Source organism: Dipodomys ordii, unplaced genomic scaffold, assembly GCF_000151885.1.
Source record: "Dipodomys ordii isolate 6190 unplaced genomic scaffold, Dord_2.0 Scaffold20, whole genome shotgun sequence".
NCBI classification, from domain to species: Eukaryota; Metazoa; Chordata; class Mammalia; order Rodentia; family Heteromyidae; genus Dipodomys; species Dipodomys ordii.
The window spans coordinates 8,941,554-8,967,837 of NW_012267236.1; the positions used below are offsets into that span (position 1 = coordinate 8,941,554).

Consider the following 26,284-nt stretch of genomic DNA (forward strand, 5'->3'; position numbering starts at 1 on the left):
AGCCTCTCTGTGTTCAAGGGTAGTGCTTTACCACTTGAGTTACAGCTCCACTTTTCCTGCTTTTTCTGTTTATGTGGTACTGAGGAATCAAACCCAGGAGCTTGAACTCAGGGCCTAGGCACTGTCCCTGAGCTTCTTTTGCTCAAGGCTAGCATTCTACCACTTGAGCCACAGCACCACTTCTGGCTTTTTATGTTTATGTGGTACTGAGGAATTGAACCCAGTGCTTCATGCATGCTAGATAAGCACTTTACCACTGAGCCACATTCCTAGCCTCCTACATTTTCTTATATCATCATACACACACCTCTTTTTCACTTTGATACATGGAACTTGAGTTTACAACCAGACCAGGCAAAATCACATCAAGTTTAAAGGTGTATAACAGAGACATTCAAAAAGAGGTATGCTGGGCTGGGAAGTTGGCTCAGTGGTAGAGCGCTTGCCTTGCATGCCTGAGGCCCTGGGTTCGATTCCTCAGCACCACATAAGCAAAAAGAAAAAAGCCGGAAGTGGCGCTGTGGCTCAAGTGGCAGAGTGCTAGCCTTGAGCTGAAGAGCTGAGGGACAGCACTTAGGCCCAGAGTTCAGGCCCCACGACTGGACCCAAAAAAAAAAAAAAAAAAGAGGTATGCTTATGTAGAAGTTTGGAAAAATTCTCCAGACTGTAGAGAATTACCGAAGGTACTATATAGGGAGATGAGTTTAGATGACAAGATTTCTCAGTTACATTACTGACATTTCAGGCCAGGTAACTGAAGGACAATGTTCCTTGTAGGATATGCAGCAGCAACCTTCACTTCTACCCATTCGATTCCTTTTTGCCCAACTGTGACAAAAATAACTTTCTCAATGCCAAATATTCTTCCTGAGACTACTATTCTTTCTTTCTTTCTATCTATCTATCTATCTATCTATCTATCTATCTATCTATCTATCTATCTATCTATCTAATCTATCTATCTATCTATCTATCTATCTATCTATCTATCTATCTATCTATCTATCTATCTATCTATCTATCTATCTATCTATCTAGGTCCGTTCGTGGGGCCTGAACTCTGGGCCTGGGTGCTGTCCCTCAGCTCTTCAGCTCAAGGCTAGTGCTCTACCACTTGAGCCACTTCCAGCTTTTTTCTTTTTGCTTCTGTGGAGCTGAGGAATCGAACCCAGGGCCTCAGGCATGCAAGGCAAGCAAGCGCTCTACCACTGAGCCAACTTCCCAGCCCCATGAGACTACTATTTTAGATAGAAGTAATGAACATCATTAAATAAGACAGAGGCTCTAACCCCAAAGGGGTTTTTCAATACTTTAAATAATTTACCACAAGGTGCCGGTGGCTTATGCCTGTAATCCTAGCTACTCAGGAGGCTGAGATCTGAGGATCACAGTTCAAAGCCAGCCCAGGCAGGAAAGTCCATGAGACTCTTATCTCCAATACAGCACTAGAAAAGCGGAAGTGGCGCTGTGGCTCAAGCGGTAGAGCTGAGGGACAGTGCCCAAGCCTCATGACCAACCAGTTATAATAATAATAATAATAATAATTTACCTCAGAAACCAAGGTGTGTTATACAAACACAGGATTGAGTTGTTTTGATGCACAAACAGTAACAAGAACCTGAGTCTTATATTGTAAAAACTGGAGCAAAAAGGGTACCTGGTTGTATTAGAGAATGAACAGGAGAACAAGTTTCCTAAGGATTTGTCTACAGCTACCTAACATCTCTGGTCCAAAGCACCTTTCCCTGAAGATCCCATAGTATTTAATACTTAGGTACACTACTCATGTACCCAGTCAAAACTAGGCTTTAAAGGACTGGCCACAGTGAAATGGTAGGGCAAAGGCAGCAACAGGCACGAGGAATAACTACAACAAAAAGCTTTAAGATTTTGGCACAGAAGACACACTTTGACAAACAACTTTATCTTACATAAAACAGTTTACTTCACATGCAATAATACAGAACTACTTTTTTGGTAGAATTTTTACTCTACTAGTAGTTATCTTTTAAATGTCTAGAAGCACTTTGCATTCCTGCAACTTGATCATTTTTATAGTACTGGTGTAATTTTTATCCAGTTAGTTACTCAATAAAAATTCAGTGAGAAATAATTCATTTAACAAGAAGCACTGTAAAAACCACTGTCAGCACCTTTCTTGAGGCCATGGTAAAAGACAGCTGGATAGTTTTTAGATAACTTAATAATAGTCTTGAATAGGGTTTCTAGACAGGCTGTCAAAAGTTGAGGAAGGAAGTGTTTACTCAGTTTCTAGGTCTTACCTCATCTATGTTTCTAAGCCATTTGCTGATGTTTTCAAAACTTTTACCATTGGTGATGTCATATACTAGCATGATACCCATTGCTCCTCTGTAGTAGGAGGTTGTGATGGTATGAAATCGCTCCTGGCCTGCTGTGTCCCTGAAATAAAGCCAATAGTTGTATTAAGCATTTTTATATTTCTGTATTCCATAGGAAAGACAAAACAGAATACCTTAGTAAAATAGATTAAAAACCACTATTTACTACCAAAAAAACCCCAAAACACTAATTTATCTCTGTTTTGAGTAAGTTTCCCTATGTAGGCCAGGCTGGCCTCAAATTCATGAAATCTCCTACATCAGCCTCCTGGATGCTGAGATTACAGACATGTACAACATGTCTGGCTATACACCTTAGCTGGAATAAACTAATATCCTACCCACATTGAATGAAAATCTGAAAAGAAAAACTAAAACGTGACACAGAAAACTCAAAATTTAATCAATACAGATAAACACCATAAAAATCCTTAGAATTCTGTTGGGCACCAGTGGCTCACACCTATAATCTTAGCTACTTAGGAGGTTGAAATCTGAAGGTCAAGGTTCAAACCCAGCCCAGGGAAGGCAAGTCCATGAGACTTTTACTTCCAAATAAGGCCATAGAAAAGCCTGAAGTAGAGTTGTGTCTCAAGTGGCAGAGTACTAGCAATGAGCAAAAAAGCTCAGTGCAGCACCAAGGCCTGAGTTCAAGCCCCAGGACTAGCACAAAAACAAAAAAGGCTAGGAATGTGCCTAAGTAGTAGAGTGTTTCCCTAGCATGTATAATGCCCTGAGTTTAATTCTTCAGTACCACATAAACAAAAAAAGGTGGCAGTGGTGCTGAGGCTCAAATGGTAGAGTGCTAACCTTGAGCAAAAGAAGCTCAGGGATAGTGCCCAGGTCCTGAGTTCAAGACCCAGGACTAGCAAAAAAACAAGAAAAAAACAAAACTTACAAGCCCATTTTAGTGATTTAATTCCATATGTTACATGAGAATATAGAATTTTTTGAACAATTAAAAACTGTTTCACAATACTTAATCATTTACAAATTATATATATAACCTTGTTTATAAATAACAAGAAGTATGCAAATAGTTCATTCTTCATACTTTTTTTGGGGGGGGGAGGGTCAGTCATGGGGCTGGAACTCTGGGTCTGGGCACTATCCCTCAGCTCTTCAGCTCAAGGCAAGTGCTCTACCACTTGAGCCACAGCGCCACTTCTGGTTTTCTGAGTGGTTTAGAGATAAGAGTCTCCTGCCCAGGCTGGCTTTGAACCTCAATTCTCAGATTTTAGTCTCCTGAGTAGCTAGGTTTACAGATGTGAGGCACCGATGCCTATGCAGTTTAATGCTTTCAAGTCTTAGGTTTAACATCTTGCTCCAGTAATTATATACTGTCTTTTGCTGGCTTCCTGCTTCCTGCTTCATTCAGCCTCCCAAGTACTAGGATTACAGGTATGTGCCACCATTGCTGGCCAGACTTTTTTTCTTTCTTTTTTCCAAACTATGTATGTACTTCTTTGTGTATACGTAGTCCTTTGCAATTTATCTCATGTACACTTTATCTCAAACAAGGTAAAGAGAATTGCTACATCACCCTCCATACCCCATAGTTTCTAAACTAGCCAACTTATGTTTTGTGTCTGCTTATCGTTTTTCAGAATGCTGTTCAGAATGTTATACCAATGGACCCATGCAGTACACAGAGCACTGTGTGTAACATAGTACTCTTGAGAGACTATCTGTGGTGGTGTGTGTAACATCCGTCTCACATTTAATTGCTGAGCAGCATTTTATATGGTATGAACACATCACAATTCGTTTAATCATTCACCCATGGAAAATGCATTTTTTCCAGTTCAGGGGAGTTACAGATAAAGTTCTATGAACATTCATGTACAGGTTTCTGGATGGACATGTTTTCATTTATCTGGACTAAATGCCTAACAATATTCTTTCTGAGTCACACAGTATGTATTTAACTCCCTAAGAAACTGCCAAACAGGCCGGGCGCTGGTGGCTCACGCCTGTAATCCTAGCTACTCAGGAGGCTGAGATCTGAGGATCCCGGTTCAAAGGCAGCCCAGGCAGGAGAGACCGTGAGACTCCTATCTCCAATAAACCACCAGAAAACCAGAAGTGGTGCTGTAGCTCAAGTGGTAGAGCGCTCGCCTTGAGCTGGAGAGCTGAGGGACAGCGCCCAGGCCCAAAGTTCAAGCCCCACGACCGACCAAAAACAAAACAAAACCAAAAAACAAACAAACAAAAAAAAAGAAACGGCCAAACATCCCCTCGTGGCTGCTATGCCTGACTTTACCAGCAATGTGTGAGGGACTCCTGGGGCTGCACCAGCACCAATGCTGTCATTTTTTCAAGTTGTTTGAATAGGCAGGGCTGACTGCTTGCCAGTGTCTCATCACCATTTAAGTTACATTTCCTCATGGTTAAATGCTGAACATTTTTGTGTATGTGTGCTTAGTTGCCATCTATGTATTTATTATCTGCTCTGATGAAATGTCTGGCCCATTTTTCTAACTGCATTTTGTAACTTTTAAGAATTTTTTTGTTTGTCAGTCCTGGGGCTCGAACTCAAGGTCCAGATACTGTCTTTGAGCTTTCTCTATCAGTTAAGTCACAGCTCTACTACTGGCTTTTTTGATGCTTAACTGGAGATAAGACTCCCTAGGATTTTCCTGCCCCAGTTGGCTTCTACACTGATCTTCAGATAATAGCCTCCTGAGTAACTAGGATTACAGGTAGCCGCCACCCATGCCTGCAAGAATTTTTACATACCAGACCTTTGTCAGATATTGTAGTTTACAAATGCATTCCCTGGGTCTGTAAGCAGACTTCCATTCACCTAACCACCTTTTTTTTTTGGGGGGGGGGGGTTGGTTGTGGGGCTTAAACTCTGGGCTTGGGTGCTGTCCTTCAGCTCTACAGCTCAAGGCAAGTGCTCTACCGCTTGAGCCACAGTGCTACTTCCCAGTACTACTTCCTGTATTCTAGTGGTTTATTGGAGATAAGAGTCTCACGGACTTTCCTGCCCGGGCTGGCTTTGAACCTCGATCCTCAGATCTTGGCCTCCTGAGTAGCTAGGATTATAGGCGTGAGCCACCGGCGCCTGGCTAAGACTTAACCACCTCTTTTGTAGAGCATATGAAGACTCATGGAAGCGAATAAACATTTTGAAAATAATGCAGAAAGAACATCTATAACTCAGTAACAAAAGGTCACATGGTCAAATTTTAAAGTAAGCAAGGGTGCCGATGACTCATTCCTGTAATCTTGGCTGCTCAGAAGGCTGAGATCTGAGGATCATGGTTCAAAGCTAGCCCAGACATGAAAAGTTTTTGAGACTCTTAACTCTAATTTACCACCAAAAAGCCAAAAGTAGAGCTGTGGCTTCAGTGGTACAACACCAGCCTTGAGCAAAAAGCTAAGAGACAATGCCTAGGACCTGAGTTTAAGCTCCAGTACTGGTGTCCACACATGCGCGTGCACACACTCTCTCTCTCACTCTCTCTCTCTCTCACACACACACACACACACACAAAATGAGGATGTAGAGGTGTGGCTAAGTCAAGGGAGAGCACAAAGCCTTAAGTTCAAGCCCCAGTTTAAATAGTAAGTAGACAAGCTGGGCACTGGTGGCTCACGCCTGTAATCCTCGCTACTTAGGAGGCTGAGATCTGGGCACCGTGGTTCAAAGCCAGCTCGGGCGGGAAAGTCTGTGAGACTCTTATCTCCAATAAACCACTCAGAAAACCAGAAGTGGCGCAATGGCTCAAGTGGTAGAGCGCTAGCCTTAAGCTGAAGAGCTGAGGGACAATGCCCAGGCCCAGAGTTCAAGCCCCACAACCAAAAAAAAAAGATAGGTAGACAGACAGACAGACATAAGCAGAATCAAATAGACATTTTCAACAAACATCCAATACACAAGAAGAAACTCAGTCATAAATGAAATAAAAATCAAATTCACAATGAGATCCCACCTCTACTCTAGATGGCCAAAATCAAAGACAGTGGCACACATGTTGGTAAAGATATACAGAAACTGGAATCTTCATACATTACTAGTAGCAGTGTAAAATGAACTCATTCTGTCCTTTCTCCAAACCATTAAAAAAAAGTCTACTTCTAGGTATAACCAAGAGAAATGAAAAGAAATATTAAAACAAAAATTTATACATGAACAACAATATTATTCACAATAGCCAAAAACAAATAATTCAAATGTCCACCAACTGATGAATATATAAAATACAGCATATGCACTGGACTATTATTTAGTCATTAAAAGGAATGAGCAAAAACCAAGGTGTAATATACCCCTCCAAAAAAAGGAATCAAATGTTAATGTATGTTAATATATCCTTTGATAAACACAACACTGTAGTAAATGAAAATATCAAGGCACAAAAGTCATATATTGTATGACTCTACATGAAAAATGTCCAGAATAGGAAAATCTATAGAAACAAAAAGTATATTAGTAGTCACTCTAGTAAAGGGGGTTGAGAAGGTGGGTTATAAAAAGTATGGAATTTCTTTTTGAGGATAAAAATATTCTAAAACTGTAACAATTGTACAACCTTGTGAATAAACAAAAACATAGATTTGTACAATTTGTGTGTGTGTGTGTGTGCACGCGCGTGTGCCAGTCCTGGAACTTGAATGCAGGGCCTGGGCACTCACTGTCTTAGCTTCTTTGACTCAAGGCTAGCATTCTACCTCACGTGCTATATGTAGCTCTACTTCTGGCTTTTTTTGGTGTTTAATTGGAAATAAGAGTCACATGGACTTTCCTGCTTGGACCGACTTTGAACCACAATCCTCAGATCTCAGCTTCCTAAGTAGCTAGGATTACACATTTTAAGTGGATAAATTACATGGCATGTAAATTATGCTTTAAAAATCCAATATAAACCAAAATAAAAATACGGCCAGATTTAAATAAATACCAACTTTCAATGGCAACCTAAAGCAAGAATCAACTCTATGGGTTTACATAGCATTAGAGAATGTATATCATATTTCAGCCCCCATAATTTTGGGCACCTTTTCCTGAATCTGCTGGTAGCTATTATCGAAGACTGTCATAGCAATATTGTTATTCTGAGCAACTTTGTCAAGGCCATCTTTCAGTACTTCCTACAAGACATAATGCTATCTATTTCACCACTCTCCACCCACTACACCTCACCTCCTTAAAGAACCAAGAGAGGGGAATCTCCCACTCAGGAGTGCACCTACTTCCTGTGAAGACTTACGCTAGAGATTGCATCAGAGGGCCTGGGCTCCAGCTTTGGCTTCCATACAGTGTTTTTACACAATGATTTATCTCCATTAGAAGGAGGGAATAGGAGCTGATGCTGGGTGTGAGGAAGCAAGTCCAAGGATGGTGAAGAAAGGCCTCACTGAGAAGGGCCTTAAGACATCAGAGAGATAATAATGGAGCAGGGAAGACTGATAATAGAAGCGTCAGCAAGGACTCTGCAAGGACTGAGCTTCTTCTGTGAAACAGGGAGTTTATCAAAGGGACTGGAACAAAGAAATGGCTTGATCTGTGTTTAAGCTAAGTCATTCTGTGAACTGTGTTGAAAACACATATGGATCTCTGCATGGAGACACCCAGAAGCAGAGTTGGGAGTTAATGTAGTACTTATGAAAAAAATTGCCTGAGAGCAGGCTGTCAATTCTCCTAGGTTTGGTCCTTAAATGGCTTACTGCACATACATGTGTATACAACAATTTTTATCTCCATCATTTTCTGGGTGCGGTGGCTCACACCTGTAATCTGCAGGAGGTTGAGATCTAAGGACTGTAGTTCAAAGTCAGCCCAGGCAGGAAAGTCTATGATACTCTTATCTCTAATAAACTACTCTGAAAAAGCTAGAAGTGGTGCTGTGGCTCAAGTGATAGAGCGCTAGCTTTGAGCACAAAAAGGCTCAGGGACAGAGCTCAGAAACTGAGTTCAAGCCTCAGAACTGGCCAAAAAAAAAAAAAAAAGACAGCTTTATGGAAAAATTATTCTGTTTAGTATAACCTGGATTTCCCTTTAATTTAGGAAAATAACAGTGTAATTTGTTGTAGGTAGTTCTATCTTGGTTGCCAAGAAAGTTAAACTAAGTAAATGAGTTGCAAATTTCATCTTTGCTTATTTAAATATTGGGACCTGAACTCAGAGTTTGGGCACTCTCCCTGTGCTTCTTTTGCTCAAGGCTAGAGCTCTACCACTTAGAGCCACAGCTCAATTACCAGCTTTTTCTGTGATTAGAGATAAGGATTTCACAGACTTTCTGCCTAGGCTGGCTTTGAACAGCCAATCTCAGATCTCAGTCTACTGAGTAGCTGAGATTATAGGCATGAGCCAGCCACCAGGCAAGCACCAGACTTCACTTGGCCTTTTCACACAAGGCAGGCAGGCAGGCATACCTCTACTTCCTCACTGATTTTTATTTGTTTTTGTTTGTCTTGCCAGTGCTGGGACTTAAATTCAGGCCCTGGGTGCTATCCCTTAGCTCTTCAGTTCTGTTTATCTTTTATTTATTTTAAATATTTACTTATATCAATGTAACTATAAATAAAGGATACCTGGGCATAGTGGCTCACATCTGTAATCTCAGTTACTCGGAAGGCAGAGGTGAAGATTATTTCAGCCGGGCGCAGGTGGCTCACACCTGTAATCCTACCTACTCAGGAGGCTGAGATCTGAGGATCACAGTTCAAAGCCAGCACAGGCAAGAAAGGCCATGAAACTTATTTCCAATAAACCACCCGAAAACCAGAAGTGGCACTGTTGCTCAAGTGGTAGAGCGCTAGCCTTGAGCTGAAGAGCTGAGGGACAGCAACCCAGGCCCAGAGTTCAAGCTCCAAGACCAACCAAAAAAAAAAAAAAATTATTCTAGTATGACGCCAGTCCAGGCAAAAATCAATGAGACCTCACCCCAACCAGTAAGGCAAATGTGATAGTTCATACCTGCTATCTCAGTTTTATAAGAGGCACAAGTAGAAACTCTGTGGTCAGGGACATGCTTGGGCAAAAATATGAGACCTTATAAAAAATAACAGAAACACAAAGACCCAAAGACATGGCTCTAGCAGAGTGTTTACCTAACAAACATGCATCTAAGGCCAATACCAATACAAAACTAAAAAAGCCAATGTTTGAGCTGGGCATGGTGAGGTATACATGTAAATCCAGCCCTTGGGAGGCTTAGGAAGGTAGTGATTCAACAATACATAGAGACTCCAGTTCAAAAAAATAAAAGTTCTAGAGCTGGTGGTGTAGCTCAGTGGAAGAGTACCTGCCTGCCACGTGGCTCTATCTTTAGAAACACACACACACACACGCACACACACGCACACACACACACACGCGCGCGCACACACACACACACACGCACGCACACGCGCGCACACACACACACACCCTGTCAATACAGTAATGATAACAGTTCTTGTGGCTCAGTGTTAGAGTGCCTGCCTTAAATGCATGAGGCCTCGGGTTTGATTCCTCAGCACCACATAAAAAGCAGAAAAAGCCGGAAGTTGTGCTGTGGCTCAAGTGGTAGAGTGGTAGAGCACTAGCCTTGAGCTGGAGAGTGCCCAGGCCCAGAGTTCAGGCCCCACGACTGGCAAAAAAAAGTATAAGGAGCAGGGTGCCAGTGGCTTAAGTCTGTAATCCTAGCTACTCAGGAGGCTGAGATCTGAGGCTCATGGTTCAAAGCCAGCCCAGGCAGGGAAGTCCATGAGACTCTTATCTCCAATAAACCACCAGAAAACTGGAAGTGGGGCTGTGGCTCAAGTGGTAGAGCACTTGCCTTGAGCTGAAGAGCTGAGGGACAACACCCAGGCCCAGAGTTCAAGCCCCATGACCGACAAAAAATAAATAAAATTTTAAAAAGTATAAGGTAACAAGCCTACTCCCTTTATGAGGCCCCAACTCTTCTATTTACAATGGAGGCTGGAAACATACCAAGTTAAAACATAGAGTGTCTAGGACCCAGGTTTTCTATTAGTGTCTAACAACTTTAGAGTAAGAGGTATAAGAAAATGTTCATTTTGATTTCGTTCCAAGTATTAACTATTTGGAGAGATCTTCCACAGTATCTGAATCTGCATACTACCTCCCTTACTAGCTTATATACGCATACTTCCTCATTCCCATTCATCCACATCACACAATTAGCAAATTATATACATATTTCAGTGTGAAATCCATGTCTAAATTCTCCACTGAAACTGCAAACACTGCAAAATGGTTACGTATTTAAACCTACATCAATAGCATCTAGCGAGTTTTCTACTACAATACCACGAGTTATGAAACACCAATATAAAAGATAATGAATTAAAATTGGCCCCTCCTAAAAGAAAGGCAATGACTAGTTTGTGTTCAGGGTAAGTTTGCTTTGATCCATGGTACACTACTCTCTCTGTCCCTTGTCTGCTGTCTCCTTCATCTCTCAAAGTGTCTTATACCTAATCATTTTCCCTCTTTTTCTGACCACACCCTTCTGATTGTTTTTAGTGTTCTGTAGCCAATTTTCGCGTGTGTAGATTTCATATTTGTCTATTTTTTCAGCATAACGGTCTCTGCCCTACAACATACCTTGAATCTTCTTGATCTCAAATGATCCTTATGAGTCATGTGCCTGGACTCTCATCATGCCAAGCTCCATCAGTTGTTAAGGCAATGACCAACTTATTTTAAACAAAGAACAGGGTCCTTGCCTCACTACCTCTAAATATCTAGTAACCCTGAGCTCAGGACCACCGCTGCTTGCATGTTGTATACTGGACACGTTGGTTTTAAGTCTGCCTACACACATATGTCCAAATCTAATCAAATCTAATAGGTTCAAACGAATAGGCCCTAAACACATGTTAAATATCTAAAGAACAATTTCACACTTTTCACAACTTCCCTTTCTGTCACAATATAGGCTTTAAAGCTTGTTTTTAAAATCATTCAATTATTGTCTGTTATTGTATCTTCCCAGTCTACTTACTGTGATCAGGTTTCTAAAATTATATAAGCCAATGGCAGAATTTTCCTTACATAAAATAAGAGCTGAATGCTGTGAACTACTACTTTTCCCTATGACATGTCATAGGAGTGATATGTCCCCTGGAACTAAAATAGCTTGTTTCCTTAATTGTCAGTCTCATATGTGGGGTCAGGGAAGCTGTGTACTCTAGCTGCCGTTATGTTGGTTATTTTTAGTCTGGGCACTGAACAGGCCAGAGGCAACAACAATCTGTTCTGCAAGGCAAAGGCCACACATTTCATAAACTTTTGGGGGTTTTGTTTTGTTCTGGAGGGTGATATAATGAAATTATTTATTACTTTATAAAAGGTTACATGTTTTTTTGTTCTTGTTGGTCATAGGGATTGAACTCAGGGCCTGGGTACTGTCCTTGAGCTTTTTTGCTTAAGAATAGGGCTCTACTACTTTGAGCTACAGTTCTACTTTGTTTTCTGGTGGTTAATTGGACATACGTCTTACAGATTTTCCTGCCCAGAATGGCTCTGAACTGCCATCCTCAGATCTCAGCCTCCTGAGTAGCTAGGATTACAGGTGTGAGCCACCAGTGCCAGGCCTAGAGCACTATTTTAACAAACCTGGGTTTCTTTAAAGAGCTATTAATATTTATGCAACTAAAATACCTTGATAGTTTAAATTATGTTTACCTTCATCCAAAAAGACCTCCCCCCAACCCACCCCCAATCAACTAAGAAGCCTGCCCATTCAGAACTTCAATAAGGTCAGGAGAAAATAAGAAAATAAATATACAATCAACATTTGTGATATATCTCTAGCAGGTAAGTAGGGGGTGACAGAGAATGGGGTAAGGAGGAGGGAAGTAATTTAGATAGATAGAGAAGGGAGATCTGTTCTACTGAAGAGATGCTTAAGGTGAGAAGGGAGGTACTGAATCACAGAAACCAACTAAAGTCATTCAGTAAATAACTTAGTAAATAACTAAGCATTGAAATTCGCCTGCCTGTGTTCTATACAATGGGAATATAAGCATAAAACAGACAATGGGATCTCCATCCTCAAAAGGTTTACATTCGCTGGGTGTGGTAGCTCACCCTATAATCCTATCTACTCAGAAGGCTGAGATCTGAGGAACACAGTTGAAAGCCAGCCAGCCAGGGCAAGAAAATCCAAGATAGTCTGTGAGACTCTTATCTCCAATTAGTCCATCAGAAAACCAGAAGTGATACTGCAGCTCAAGTGGTAGCGTGCTCGCCTTGAGCTGAAGAACTCAGGGACAACGCCCTGGGCCAGAGTTCAAGCCTCAAGACCTACCAAAAAAAAATTTACATTCTAAAGGGGAAACAATAATAAACACATTTTTAAAAAAATGTTGTCATTTGTGACACTGCAAAGTCCTGTGGCAAAGACAAAGAAAATGTGATAGGTCTTTGAAGTACTAGATCTCTTTAGCTAGGCATCAGGCAAGGCCACTCTGAAGGTAACAGGAATTAAGAAGTATCCCAAATAGAATAGAACATGCTGGCATAATCAGAGGAGTGAAAAAAGTATAAAGGGCCACAGTAGTTGGAGCAAAGCAGTGAGACAAGATCAAAGGGGACAAAACATGGAGCCTCTGACATGGAGGAGTGCTTTGGAATGTTCAGGGCAGCTTAAGGGTCTGGAGAATCTTCAGGGTATATTGTAAAGAGAATTAGAAGAATATCAGTTGCAGGTCAGACATAGTAAGCTCATGCCTATAACCTCAGCTACTCAAGAGAAAGAGACTGGGAAGATCAAGATTTAAGAAAGCCATAGGAAGGAGGACCCAAGTCTGAGACTATCTCTGGGCAAAAAGCAACACTCAATCAGAAAAATAACCTAAAGCAAAATAGCTGATGGCATGACTCAAGTGGCAAAGTACCTGTCTAGCAAGCATGAAGCCTTGAGTTCAAATCCTAGTACTGCCAAAAAGAAAAAAAAAAAGTTACCAGTTGGGAGATAGAAATTATATATAAGGGGAGAATAAGCAGCACACAAAGATGAGGTCAGAAAGCTGAACTTGTATTTGAAATGCAGCACAGTCAAGTGAGTTATCTACATAAGGGAAATAATGACAACTACGATCACATTGTTTTGGGAAAGGTAAATATAGTTGATATGTGGAAAAGTTCTGAAAGAAGTGAAGAATGGGAGTATAGACCTGTTAGGATATGATAACCTCTATAAAATTCAAGGAAGAGGTAAAGGTGGCAAGGACAAGGGGTTACATTGGAGATAATAAAACTATGCATGTTTACCTTGCCCAAGTAATTGTAATCCCTCTGTATGGTATTTTCACAATAAAAAATAAATGAAAATTAAAAAAACCCAAAAAACTATACATGAATTCTAGATATATTTTTGGGAGAGAAGCAACAGGGATTTTGCTAATGAATTGGTTATGGGAGTTAAGGGAATAGGAAGAATCATAGCACCTTAGAGACGTAGATGGTTAATCTTTGCACAAAAAGAAACTTCTGACTTTAGGTGACTAAATGATGTAAAAATTGCTGATGGTACAAGATACAGATTTTGACACTCCTTCAAAACAACGACAACGACAACAACAACAACATGGGGCTGGGAAGGTGGCTCAGTGGTAAGAGTGCTTGCCTTGCATGCATGAGGCCCTGGGTTCGATTCCTCAGCACCACATAAGCAGAAAAAGCCGGAAGTGGTGTTGTGGCTCAAGTGGTAGAGCTCAAGCCTTGAGCTGAAGAGCTGAGGGACAGTGCCCAGGCCCAGAGTTCGGGCCCCATTACTGACAAAACAAAACAAAATAAATAAATAACATGAATGTTTTTTAAACAACTACATCAAGATAGTTAAAAAAAGAAATCAAGAAAAGGTAGGTTTGAAGTGTCTAATATGGTTACTTTTCTGATAAATCAACTATTCTATGGAAAATGTAAACAGCAAAAAAATTAAAATTAAGGAAATATTTTAAGGAAAATATTTTAAGGAATATATTTTAGCTTAAGACTTTCAAAGTGACAAAAAGATTATAAAGGAACTTTTTATATTTAAAGCATAGTACCAAAGGCTTTTTTTTTGGGGGGGGGGTCCAGTCGTGGGGCTGGAACTCTGGGCCTGGGCGCTGTCCCTCAGCTCTTCAGCTCAAGGCTAGCGCTCTACCACTTGAGCCACAGCACCACTTCCAGCTTTTTTCCTTTTGCTTATGTGGTGCTGAGGAATCGAACCCAGGGCCTCAGGCATGCAAGCAAAGGCCCCACCACTAAGCCACCTTCCCAGCTCCCCAAAGGCTTTTATATTATTTCACACAATCTTCATTCAGGTGATAGGTGGTATTAATTTCCTTTTACATATGATGAAATAAAGCCTAACAGTGAGCAAGTCCCTTGCCCAAGTTTATAGAGCAAGTAGAAAAAAAACAGATCCCATGGATCCAAAGTCCATAGCAATGTATTTTTTTCCACTGAATGGTCCACTTGCTTTATAAATGGAAGCAGAACAATCTAAACAAGTAACAAGGAAGACTTTCATTGCCAAACATTGACTAACTTGGCATTTTGCTACATAAAGTAAATAAATTAGCATTACTTACCATATCTGTAACTTGATCTTCTTTCCTTGTAATTCAACTGTTTTGATCTTGAAGTCTATTCCTGTAATGCAAAGGGGGAAAAAACGGTAAATTCTAACTCTAGCTTTGTGCTTGGCTATAATAAAATCTATCAGAGTAAAAAGACCACAGTGATGGGAATAAAACAGTGAGAGATGAGGTCAAGGAGAACAGTAGCCAGAAGCTAGAGTTCAAAGATGAACTGGTATTTTAGAATGTTCAGTGTAGCTATGAGAAGCTGAGAGAAGCTTGAGAATTGAGAAGATCAACAACATTTATAAAAAGGTCCCCTAACCTTTAATGAATTATAAAACTATATAAGCTTTTCATTGTTTGGTTCTGGATATTCATTAAGAATGTAAATCTGAGAAAATGTGTTCCCAACCTATAAGCCTGAGTAATGAGATCCAGGATGATAGAAATAGCTACATAAAGAGATTTTAAAGTAAAATCTAAGAAAATCTAAGAAAGTAAAATTTAGTATTTGGCAGAGTCTAACACCCCTTTCTTAGTAATTGATTTTTAAAATATGATAAGAAAATGAGTAATACAAGGGCTGGGAATGTGGCTTAGTAGCAGAGTGCTTGCCTAGTTTGCATGAAGCCCTGGGTTTGATTCCTCAGTACTACTACATAAACAGAAAAGGCTGGAAGTGGTGCTGTGGCTCAAGTGGTAGAGTGCTAGCCCGGAGCAAAAGCAGCTCAGGGACAGTGCCCAAACCCTGAGTTCAAGCCCCAAGACAGGCAAAAAAAGAAAAAGAGAAAGAAAAAAGAAAAGAAAATCAATAATTCAGAACACTATAATAATACTGTATTGGGGGGAGGGGCGGGGGAAGATGGAAAGGGGTGGGAAGGGGAAACAAAGGAGGAGGCTACAATGCTTGATAAGAAATGTACTCATTATCTTGCCCATGTAATTGTAACCCCTCTGTACAGTATTTTCACAATTAAAAAAAAATACTGTATTAACCAATGTGACCTAATGGACAAACCTGCATTCAGAAAGGGAATATATAATCTTTATCTTTCAGTTGCTAGGGATTGAACAGAGCCTTGAACATGCTAGACAAACACTCTGCCACTGAAACAAAATTAAAGCATTGTTTCAGAAAGGAAGAGATACTAAAAGAATAGATTAAGTCAATGATTCCTAAAGTATGTTCTAAGACCAGATCTACTAAGATTTTTAAAATAATTATCTAAAGGCTTTATTTAGTGGTGTCAGGAAAAAATAACAGAGAAAAAAACTTCAAAACAAAAAGGTCAATGGAGATAAAGATGTGAACTACAAATTAAGCAGCATTAGAAAATTCAAGACATTATAACAGCAACTCCAAACTCCATAAAAAAATATTTGTTAAGTTCTGATATACACTCATACTTTTTACATGAGAACTATGAAGCTTTGTTATGACTATAACAGCTTTAAGGTGAGTGGTAGGTAAAATAGTCTACTTGTCTTGTGTGGAATAATTGAATACACAAATAGGTGGCAGAAAGCAAAGTGAGAAGGAAATACATAGTAAGTGAATCTGCAATCATCAAAACCAGACCTTGGAGTAGACTCAATAAATGGAAATGCATTCCACTAAAAAGAATCTGTGAATGTGGCACGTAGAAAGAACTTAAAACAAAAACAAAAAAACTCGTTTAGGGAAGAAACAGAAAACCAAAGCAGATAAAAACAGGCTTTAATTGCACCAAAGAGGTGTTAGGGTTCCATTTTGTTACAGCCGTAAAGGAGAGACAGGAAAGGGCTTAAGCCTTTAAGCATAGAATACTGTAATTCAGACTTTTAAATGAAACCCCAAAGTCCTACCATGTTTTTGTGGTTGGTTGGTTTTTTTATGCCAGTTTTGGGGCATGAACTCAAGGCCTGGGTGCTGTCTCTGAACTCTTTCACTCAAGGTTAGTGCTCTACCACTTAAGCCACAGTGCCACTTCCAGTTTTTGAGTAGTCAGAGATGAGTCTCACACACTTTCCTGCACAGGCTGGCTATGAACCATGATCCTCAGATCTCAGCTTCCTGAGTGAGCCACTGGCGCCCAGCTAAAATGATTTTTTTTAATGGGAAGCGGATTTGTTTTCTCAATGCTTTCATAATAAAAGCCCACACAACGCATCTGTTCATTACAAGAGACCACTAGTCACCCCAACTTTCTCTCTATAGCAAAACTCCTTGAAAGTTAACTAAGTCATCTCTAGTTTCTTTTTCCACCCACTTACTGAATTCTTTTCATTCAGGCTTTGCTGCTGTTGTTACTGTACCCCTCCCACCAATACACAAATGTCCTCATCAAAACCACTCAATGAAGTCAATGATTTCCTCATTCCTAAACCCAATAGTCATTTCTTTTTTTTGGGGGGGGGGTGGAGTGAGGGGGAGTGGGAGAATGAAGAGGATTGAATCCAGTGCCTCATGCCGAGCACAAGCCCTGACACTGAGCTACACTCCTAGACCCAATGGTCAGGTGAGTTAACCTAATTAAGTGAGCAGTAACTGAACCTGATCTACATTTTCTGAATGAACATTATCTTGGCTTTCCTATTTTTCTTGCTATTCTTTTATTTTCACTGCTAATTTTTTCTTATCTCTCCAATCCCTAAAATTGGAATATCCTCCTTTTTTCCCCCCTTGTTGTGCTGGTACTGAGGCCTGAATTCAGGGCCTAAGTGCTATTGCTGAGCTTTTGTGCTCAGGGTAGCATTCTATCAATTGGGACACAGTTTGCTCCATTTCCAACTTTTTGGTGATTAATTGGAGTCTCACAGACTTACCTGTGTAGGATTACAGGCTTGAGCCACCAGCAGCCAGCTGAATTTCTCTTTTTAATCTTCATTTAATTCTCTAATCTCCCTAAATAGACTTTCTCTACTTATGTGGCTTTTAATTCTACATACATATTTGATGATTCATAGCATAGCACAGATCTTTCCTCTAAACTCAATACACTCAACTGCTTATTAGGAACCTCCAAATCCCATCTCTCACAGGACTAAAAGTCTAAAACGACCCAGAAGGCTATAACACATTCTGCACTGTTACCACCCCTTCCCACAGTCCTCAGCATGCTCTATATTTTTCTACTCTGATCCAGCTAATTGTACTGGCCTCTGTTTTATTGTTATATACACAAGTCTGGCAGATTTCCACCAGAGGACCTTTACATTGTTTCCCAACTTGGCCTATTCTATTTCTAGTCTAGCCCTTTCTCTTAGTGCCCAATCTAGTGTAGCAAGGTTCCTCTATGCTCTTTCCCACTGTCTGTTAGTGATCTCAATTCCTGTTCCTTACTTTACAACGTTTTGTTATTTTGGCAATTTATCTCCCTCCTACAAAATGTAACATCCACAAAAGTAGGGATATTTATCTGTTTGATTTAAATGTACAACATCCAGAAAAAAAAAAGCCTGACAGAGTAGGAATAAAAGTTTTATTAAATAAACAGATAAAGGATGTTTTCTGGAGAAAGCAAAGAGATCTTGAAAAAAAAAAAGATCGTTAAGGTGAAATCCATAGCTTAACCACTACCCTCTTCCACTCAGCTCTTTAGAACCTCGGATCAAAGACTAAAATGAGACACCAAAGGGTGGTGGGGGAGGCCATGAAGAAGACGAGCATCATTTTTCACCTCAGAATACTATGGATGCTTTAATGAGCAAGGAAGTAAAAAAATAAAGCAAGTTAAACCAGAATACTGATATTTTTATATGATTTTATTATTATTTTGTGTTTATGTGGTACTGAGGAATCAAACCAGGGCCTCATGCATGCTAGGCAAGTAGTTTATCACTAAGCCACATTCCCGCCCTGACTTTTGTTTTTGGTTGGTCGTGGGGCTTGAACTCAGGGCCTGAAAACTGTCCATTTGCTTAAGGCCCTAGCACACTGCCCTGACTTTTTTTCGGTCATAGGGCTTGAACTCTCGGCCTGGGTACTGTCCCTGTGCTCTTCAGTTGAAGGCTAGCACTCTGCCACTTGAGCCACAGTACCACTTCCAGTTTTCTGGTGGTTAATTGGAGATATGAGTCTCATGGACTTTCCTGCCCCAGGTGGCTTTGAACCATGATCCTCAGATCTCAGTCTCCTGAGTAGCTAGGATTACAGGTGTAAGCCACTGGCGCCCAGCTCTGTTATTTTCTTTTCTCTTTTTTTGTTTTTTGGGTCCGGTCGTGGGGCCTGAACTCTGGGCCTGGACACTGTCCCTCAGCTCTTCAGCCCAAGGCTAGCGCTCCACCACTTGAGCCACATGCCACTTCCGCTTTTTTCTTTTTGCTTATGTGGTGCTGAGGAATCTAACCCAGGGCCTCATGCATGCAAGGCAAGCGCTCTACCACTGAGCCACCTTCCCAGCCCATTATTTTCTTTAAATGTAGAAATCACACATTCTACAGAAAGTTAAAAAAAAAAAAAAACTGAGCTCTCTCTCAACTAAGTGACAAGAAGAACTCTTCTTAGATCAAATCAGGAGGTTGACATCTAACAGAAATTTGATGAAAAAAGAAAATGACATACAGAAAATAACCAGAGACATTATGCACAAAAACTTAACAGAAACAAGGAAATCTATTTTGGGGTTGAAAGACTTACTGAATTCCTAGCATAATAAATAAAGTAAATCTTGTATCATGACATATCATAGTGAAAAAGATTATAGATATTTGCAGAGAAGCAAAACAGGCCACATTAAAGAAGCAAGAACTATGTACAACTCTACATCTCAAAAACACAGTAGAATCCAGAAGACAAAAAGACAATGCCAGCCAGATGCTAATGGTTTACACCTGTAATCCTAACTACTCAAAAGGCTGAGATCAAAGGATTCTCGTTCAAAGCCAGCCCATGTAGAAAAAGGAGACTTTCATCTCCAAATAACCAGCAAAAAGCTGGAAGTGTATACCTCAAGCAGTAGAGCACCATTCAGAACAAAAAAAAACAAGCAAGAACACAAAATCCTGAATTCAAACCCCAGTACTGACACACACACAAAGTAATGTCAAGCTGGGTACTAGTGGCTTATGCCTATAATACTAGCTATTCAGGAGACTGATTATCTGGAGGACCACAGTTTGAGGCCAGCCTGAGAAGAAAAGTTAGCTAGACTCAACCTTCAAAATCAAAGCAGGTCTGGCTCATGTGATAGGAGTATCAACCTCTTGTAATCACAAACACAACTTTTACAGTCTATGATCTCTTTCCAAGTAAATGTCTTCATTATACTAACATATACTTTCCATACACACTTACCTCAGTATGGAAATGTTAAATTAAGATAAAGGTAGAGCCAGGTACTGGTGGCTCACATCTATAATCCTAGCTACTCATGAAGCTCAGATCTGGAAAATCAAGGAGCAAAGTGAGACCAGGCAGAAAAATCTTCAAAACTTCATCTGCATTTAACCAGCAAAATTGGAAGTGTGGCCCAAATGTTAGTTTTGAGCAAGCAAAGAAAGCAAGAGTGTAAGGCTTGTAGGACTCTGAGTTTAAGACTGGTAGTAACAAAACGAACTTTACAACTTTGGGGGAGGGGGTTGGGTGGGGGGGTGGGAGTGGCTGGGAAGGGATTTCGTGAAGGGTAAACAAAGGAGGAGGCTGCAATGCTTGATAAGAAATGTACTCGTTATCTTGCCCATGTAATTGTAACCCCTCTGTACAGTATATTCACAATAAATAAATAAATAGACTGGTAGTAACAATAATGAAAGAAAGAGGGGGAAGGGAGGGAAGGAGAGAGGGAGGGGGGAGGAAGGAAGGAGAGAAAGAGAAAGAAAAGGAAGGAAGGAAGAAAGAAAGGAGCATGATAAACTTTAGGGATCAGACAAAATCATTAATTCAGATGCTAAGACAAGAAACACCTACCACCAAGATTTTGACAGGAGAAATTATCATATTCTACTGCAGCATTATCATTTGCTAAGTAATCATAATCACAGTTTGATCCAGTGATTTTTTTTTTTTTTTTTTTTGCCAGTCCTGGCTTGAACTCAGGGCTTGGGCACTGCCCCTGAGCCTCTCTGTGCTCAAGGCTAGCACTCTACGACTTGAGCCACAGCACCACTTCCGGCCTTTTCTGTTTATATGGTACTGAGGAATCGAACCCAGGGCTTCATGCATGCAAGGTAAGCAATCTACCTAATCCACCCTTTTTTTTTGGGGGGGGGAGGTGGATCCTGGGGCCTGAACTTTGGTCTGGGCCTATCCCTCAGCTCTTCAGCTCAAGGCTAGCACTCTACCACTTTAGCCACAGCACCACTTCCTGCTTTTTCTGCTTATGTAATACTAAGGAATCAAACTCAGGGCCTCATGCATACAAGGCAAGCACTCTACCACTGAGCCACCTTCCCAGCCCCTCCCCCAATTGACTTTTTTTGGGGGGTGGCGTTGGTCATGGGGCTTGAACTCTGGGCCTGGGCGCTCAGCTCTTCAGCTCCAGGCTAGCTCTCTACCACTTGCCACAGCGCCACTTCCGGTTTTCTGGTAGTTTATTGGCAGTAACAGTCTCAGAGACTTTCCTGCCTAGACTGGCTTTGAACTGTGATACTCAGATCTCAGCCTCCTGAGTAGTTAGCATTACAGGCATGAGCCACTGGCGCCCGGCTCCAATTCTTTTTTTTCTTTTTTCTTTTTTTTGGGTCCGGTTGTGGGGCCTGAACACTCTGGGCCTGGGTGCTGTCCCTCAGCTCTTCAGCTCAAGGCTAACGCTCTACCACTTGAGCCACAGTGCCACTTCTGGCTTTTTTCTTTTTGCTTATGTGGTGCTGAGGAACCAAATCCAGGCCTCAGGCATGCAAGGCAAGCGCTCTGCCACTGAGCCACCTTCCCAGCCCCGTGGCTCCAATTATTTTTAAAGGTTCAGTTAATGTAAAAATGCACTAAAGGAATTTCTACTTCTCACAGATTTCTGGGATTCAACTCCAAAGCGTAATTCAATTTACTGTGGCATACTAGTCAACACCTTTATCAATTTTCAGCTGCTCAAGAGAGAAAGAGTAAGAATATATTTGACTTAATGATGTTGCACAAGCACCATCCAGTGGCAAGAGGACTAACTGCAACCCCTAGCCACTATGAACAGAGTAGTAGCATAAAACAAACTCCAATCAAAGTTTATCCATTTAAAAATGACCAATACCTATGGGAGGTTTTGTTTTTGTTTTGGGGTGTTGTTTTGTTTTTTTTTTTTTTTTGCCATCCTGGGGCTTGAACTCAGGGTCTGGGCACTGTACCTGAGCTTCTTTTGCTCAAGGCTAGCATTCTACCACTTGAGCCACAGCACCACTTCTGGCCTTTTCTGTTTATGTGGTACTAAGGAATCAAACCCAGGGCTTCATGCATGCAAACACTCTACCACCAAGATACATTCCCATCCCATACCTATGGTTTTTACCAACTGAAAACCCCAGTGTTTTCTTTTCTATCCAGAGAGAAATCAAAAAGCACGAGCTGGGCGCAGTGGCTCATCCCTGCAATCTTAGCTACTGAGGAGACAGAGACAGGGAGGACCATGATTTGAAACTACTCCAGGCAAATTTTAAGAGACCCAATCTCAATCAATAAAAAGTTGGGTTCAGTGGCATGTGCCTGTTATGCCAGCTACACAAGAAGAGTAAATAGGACTGCAGCCCAAGCCAGCCTGGGCAAAAAGTAAGACCCTACTGGAAAAATAGTCAAAGCAAAAAGGGCAACAAGGGGCACAGATGAAGTGGTAGAGAGCCAACCGACCTACCAGAGTTTAAATCCCAGTACTACCAAAAAAAAAAAGAAGCTGGGCAGGAAGGTCTACTGAGACTCTTATCTTCAGTTAACCACCAAAAAGTTGGAAAAAAAGCTGAGGCTCAAGTGGTAGTGTACTATACCCCTTGAGTGAAAAAGCTAAGGGACAGCACCCAGGCCCTGAGTTCAAGCACCAGTACCAGCACAAAACAAAACAAAAATTTACCTACATTTTTTAAAATTCCTTTTACTTTGAAATTTAAGAAACCAAGTTCTAGTCTCAGCCCTGTAACTAACAAATCTTGAAAGGGCAATTTCACCAGTAGGTACATCCATCCATCCATCCATCCATCCATCCATCCATCCATCCATCCATCCATCCATCCCTGCCTGCCTGCCTGCCTGTCTGCACGGTTGATAAAGTTGGGTACTGGGGCTTATTCATACTTGCTAGAAGGCAAGCACTCTACAGACTTAATCCATGCCTCAACTCTAGCTCCTTTCCTATATATACCTTAGTTAACATTCAATGGTATCATTCTAAAAAGTACAATCCTATTTCATTCTATTATTTCCATTCTACAAAGGAGGAATGGTAGCGTACATGCCTAGATGGTACTCTTGATTCAAACCAAAACTTCACTCAAGTAAAATTTTTAAAAAGCATTAACAGAGAAGTAAAACTAATACTTACTAGATAATTACTAAGTATGCTAAGTACTTTATATGCAATGTTTTAAAACTGGTACCAAGACTTACTTGAACTCAGGGCCTACCTGAATTCAGAACTTGTTTGGTTTTCTTGCTAATGGCTAGTTAGTGCTAGAGCACTTAAATAACACCTCCAGCACAGTCTTTTTTCTGGCTACCCAGAGATGAAGTCTTACGGACTTCTGCCCAGATGGCTTCAAACCTCAATCTTCTCAGAGCTCAGCCTCTCAAGTAGCTCACAGGAGTAAGACACCAGTGCCCAGTCAGTATTCACAAAAATCCTCTAAGATAATACTGATATGTTTATTTTATAAAACAGAAAATTAGAGATAATCTACCTAAGGTCACAGGAAAAACATATGACAGAACTAGCAATATACCGTGTTGTACAACCACTAACAGTCTTTACCTAATTTCAAAATTTTCTCATCACCTCAAAAGGAAAGCCAAATCATTCCAAGTCAGGATATGGTAAAGAAACTTGAGCATCTATGTTCATTGCTATACTATTCACAACAGTTAAGTTATAGAAACAGCTCAGATACCCTACAATAGAGACAAATAAAATGTGGTACATATACATAATGAATTTTACACAAACCATTAGAAAGAATAAGATTATGTCATTTGCAGGGAAATGGAAGGACCTACAACAAATCATGCTAATAAATAGTGCATATTGTTTTCTCATATGTGGAAACCAGATCTAAAATCTAACTGGACATACTAACCTATACAGGACTCCAGATATTCACACACAGTCAGACTAAAGGAGGATACCCTTAAGGGGAAGAATCCAAAGGCATAACTTCTTCAAACATTTAAAAATACTATCTATGGCTGGGTGCTAGTGGCTCACGCCTGTAATCCTAGCTACTTGGGAAGCTGAGATCTGAGAATCGCGGTTTGAAGCTAGCCCATGCAGGAAAGTCTGTGAGACTCCTATCTCCAATAAATTATCCACCCCCTGCCCCACCCAAATGCTGGAGCTATGGCACAAGTGCTAGAACATTTAGTCTCAAGCAAAAGAAGCTAGGGACAGTGCCCAGGCCCTGAGTTCAAACCCTAGGACTGTCAAAAAATTACCAGTAAACCAACACAAAAAACAGTCTATAGAAGTGAATTCCAAGAAATGAAAACATGGGGTTCTTTGTTGTTGGTATGTTGGAGGTGGTGGTAGTTGTTGGTGCTTTTGAGAGTTGTTTTTTAGGGGGGACAAAGGAAGGGTGCAGAAAGGGAGGGAGTATACATTATGTGGAAAATGTAACCTATGTAACTTGGGGGCAGGGACGGGATTGGGAAACTGGGGAAAGCAAAAGAAAGGTTGACACTGTCCCCCCAAAAAATGTATTCACTACCAGACCTATGAAACGGTAAACCCTCTGTGCAACATCTTAATAATAATGGAAAAATTATACTAAAAAAAATAAGCCAGATGCTGGTGGTTTACACCTGTAATCCTAGTGACTCAGAAGGCAATGATCTGAAGATCTCAGTTCAAGCCAGCCTAGGCAGGAAACTCTGTAATTCTTACTTCCAATTAACCACCAGAAAACCAGCAGTGGCACTGTGGCTCAAAGTGGTAGAGCACTAGCCTAAGCAAAAAAGCTTAGAGACAGCACCCAAGTCCAGAGTTCAAGTCCCATGACCTACAAACAAAAAAGAAGGGTGGGGGAGGGAAAACCTATACCCTAAATAGCTACTTCCCATTCTTCCTTTCTCCAAGTGCAAGACTTGGGAAACCACCAATCTGCATTCAGTTTCTATGATTAAGTGCTTTTGATTATTTCACAGAAATAGAATGTAACATGTGACCTTTTGTTTGGCTTCTTTCACTTAGCATATTTTCAAGGTCCACCCACATGTTGCATATATTATTAGTACTCCATTCCTTTTTACAAATGATGTACAGCACATTGAGTGTACAGACAACGATTTTGTTTATTCATCTATCATCTATTCATAGACACACTTTGGCTTTTGTGAATAGTGTTGCCCTGAATGTATATGCTGAGTAGTTGGTTTCAGTTTCTTCAAGTATGTTCAATGGGTGAAATGTCTGGTCATATGGTAAACCTAAGTTTAACTTTTTGAGGAACTGACAAACTTTTTCAACAGCGGCTGTACAATTTTTTACTTTCCCATCAGTATTGGGACTCTAAGTGCATGCCACCCAGCTAGCTTTTCTCTCCTACTCTCCCCACCTCCTTCTTCACATCTCCCCCCTCCCAATAAACAATGCTTTTTTGGATTATTTTCTAGTGCCAGGGGGTCACAAACTCAGGATCTCATTTACCTACACTTTCATGTTTACTTCTGAGTAATGTTGAAATATACAACTGTATAACTGTGGATTCTGTTTCTCCATCCAAATGTGTTTCCACAACTATTTTGAAACTGTTATTAAGATACATGACAGACTGATCATTTATTATTTTGAAAAGAACCTTGCTATTTTTGGAAACATACGCCTTGTTCTGAAATTTACTTTGTCCAATTAGTGGGGGGGGAGGGGGAGTTGTGTGTGTGACAATTTTATTTCTTGTTTTGGCCAGCAGAAATCAAAGCCAGGGCCTTGTCCATGCTAAACAAATGTTCTCCCATTGAGGTATATAGTCCTACTTTGTCTAATATTGATAAGCCTCTCTTTTGACATTAATAGCCTAGTAGATATACCTAATTTATATTAGTGGTTGCTCTAAGATTTATAATACATACTTTCACTAGCACAGTTGACCACTAAATGGTATCATGCCACTTCTTGCATACTGTAAGATCTTTATGCTGGTATGGTAGTACATATCTGTAATTTCAGCTATCTCAAGAGGCAGAAGGACCAAGCTTGCACCCTCGCAAGTTAAAGTTAGTGAGGCTGTCCAAAAATATAAAGGCCTGGGACCAAGACTCAAGTGGTACAGCACTTGCCTAGTTTATGAGT

General features: G+C 40.6%; 1 protein-coding gene across 1 annotated transcript in view; it reads right to left on the reverse strand.

Annotated features, from left to right (window-relative positions):
• The window catches only part of Rab10 (RAB10, member RAS oncogene family), an 85,970-nt gene that overhangs the window by 13,566 nt on the left and 46,120 nt on the right, over window positions 1–26,284 (reverse strand). The window contains exons 2-3 of the mRNA XM_013013680.1: window positions 14,904–14,964; window positions 2,283–2,421 (exon numbers count right to left, since the gene is read on the reverse strand). Of these exons, the coding sequence (XP_012869134.1) occupies window positions 2,283–2,421; window positions 14,904–14,964 (200 nt within the window). The remainder of the gene's footprint in view (window positions 1–2,282; window positions 2,422–14,903; window positions 14,965–26,284) is intronic.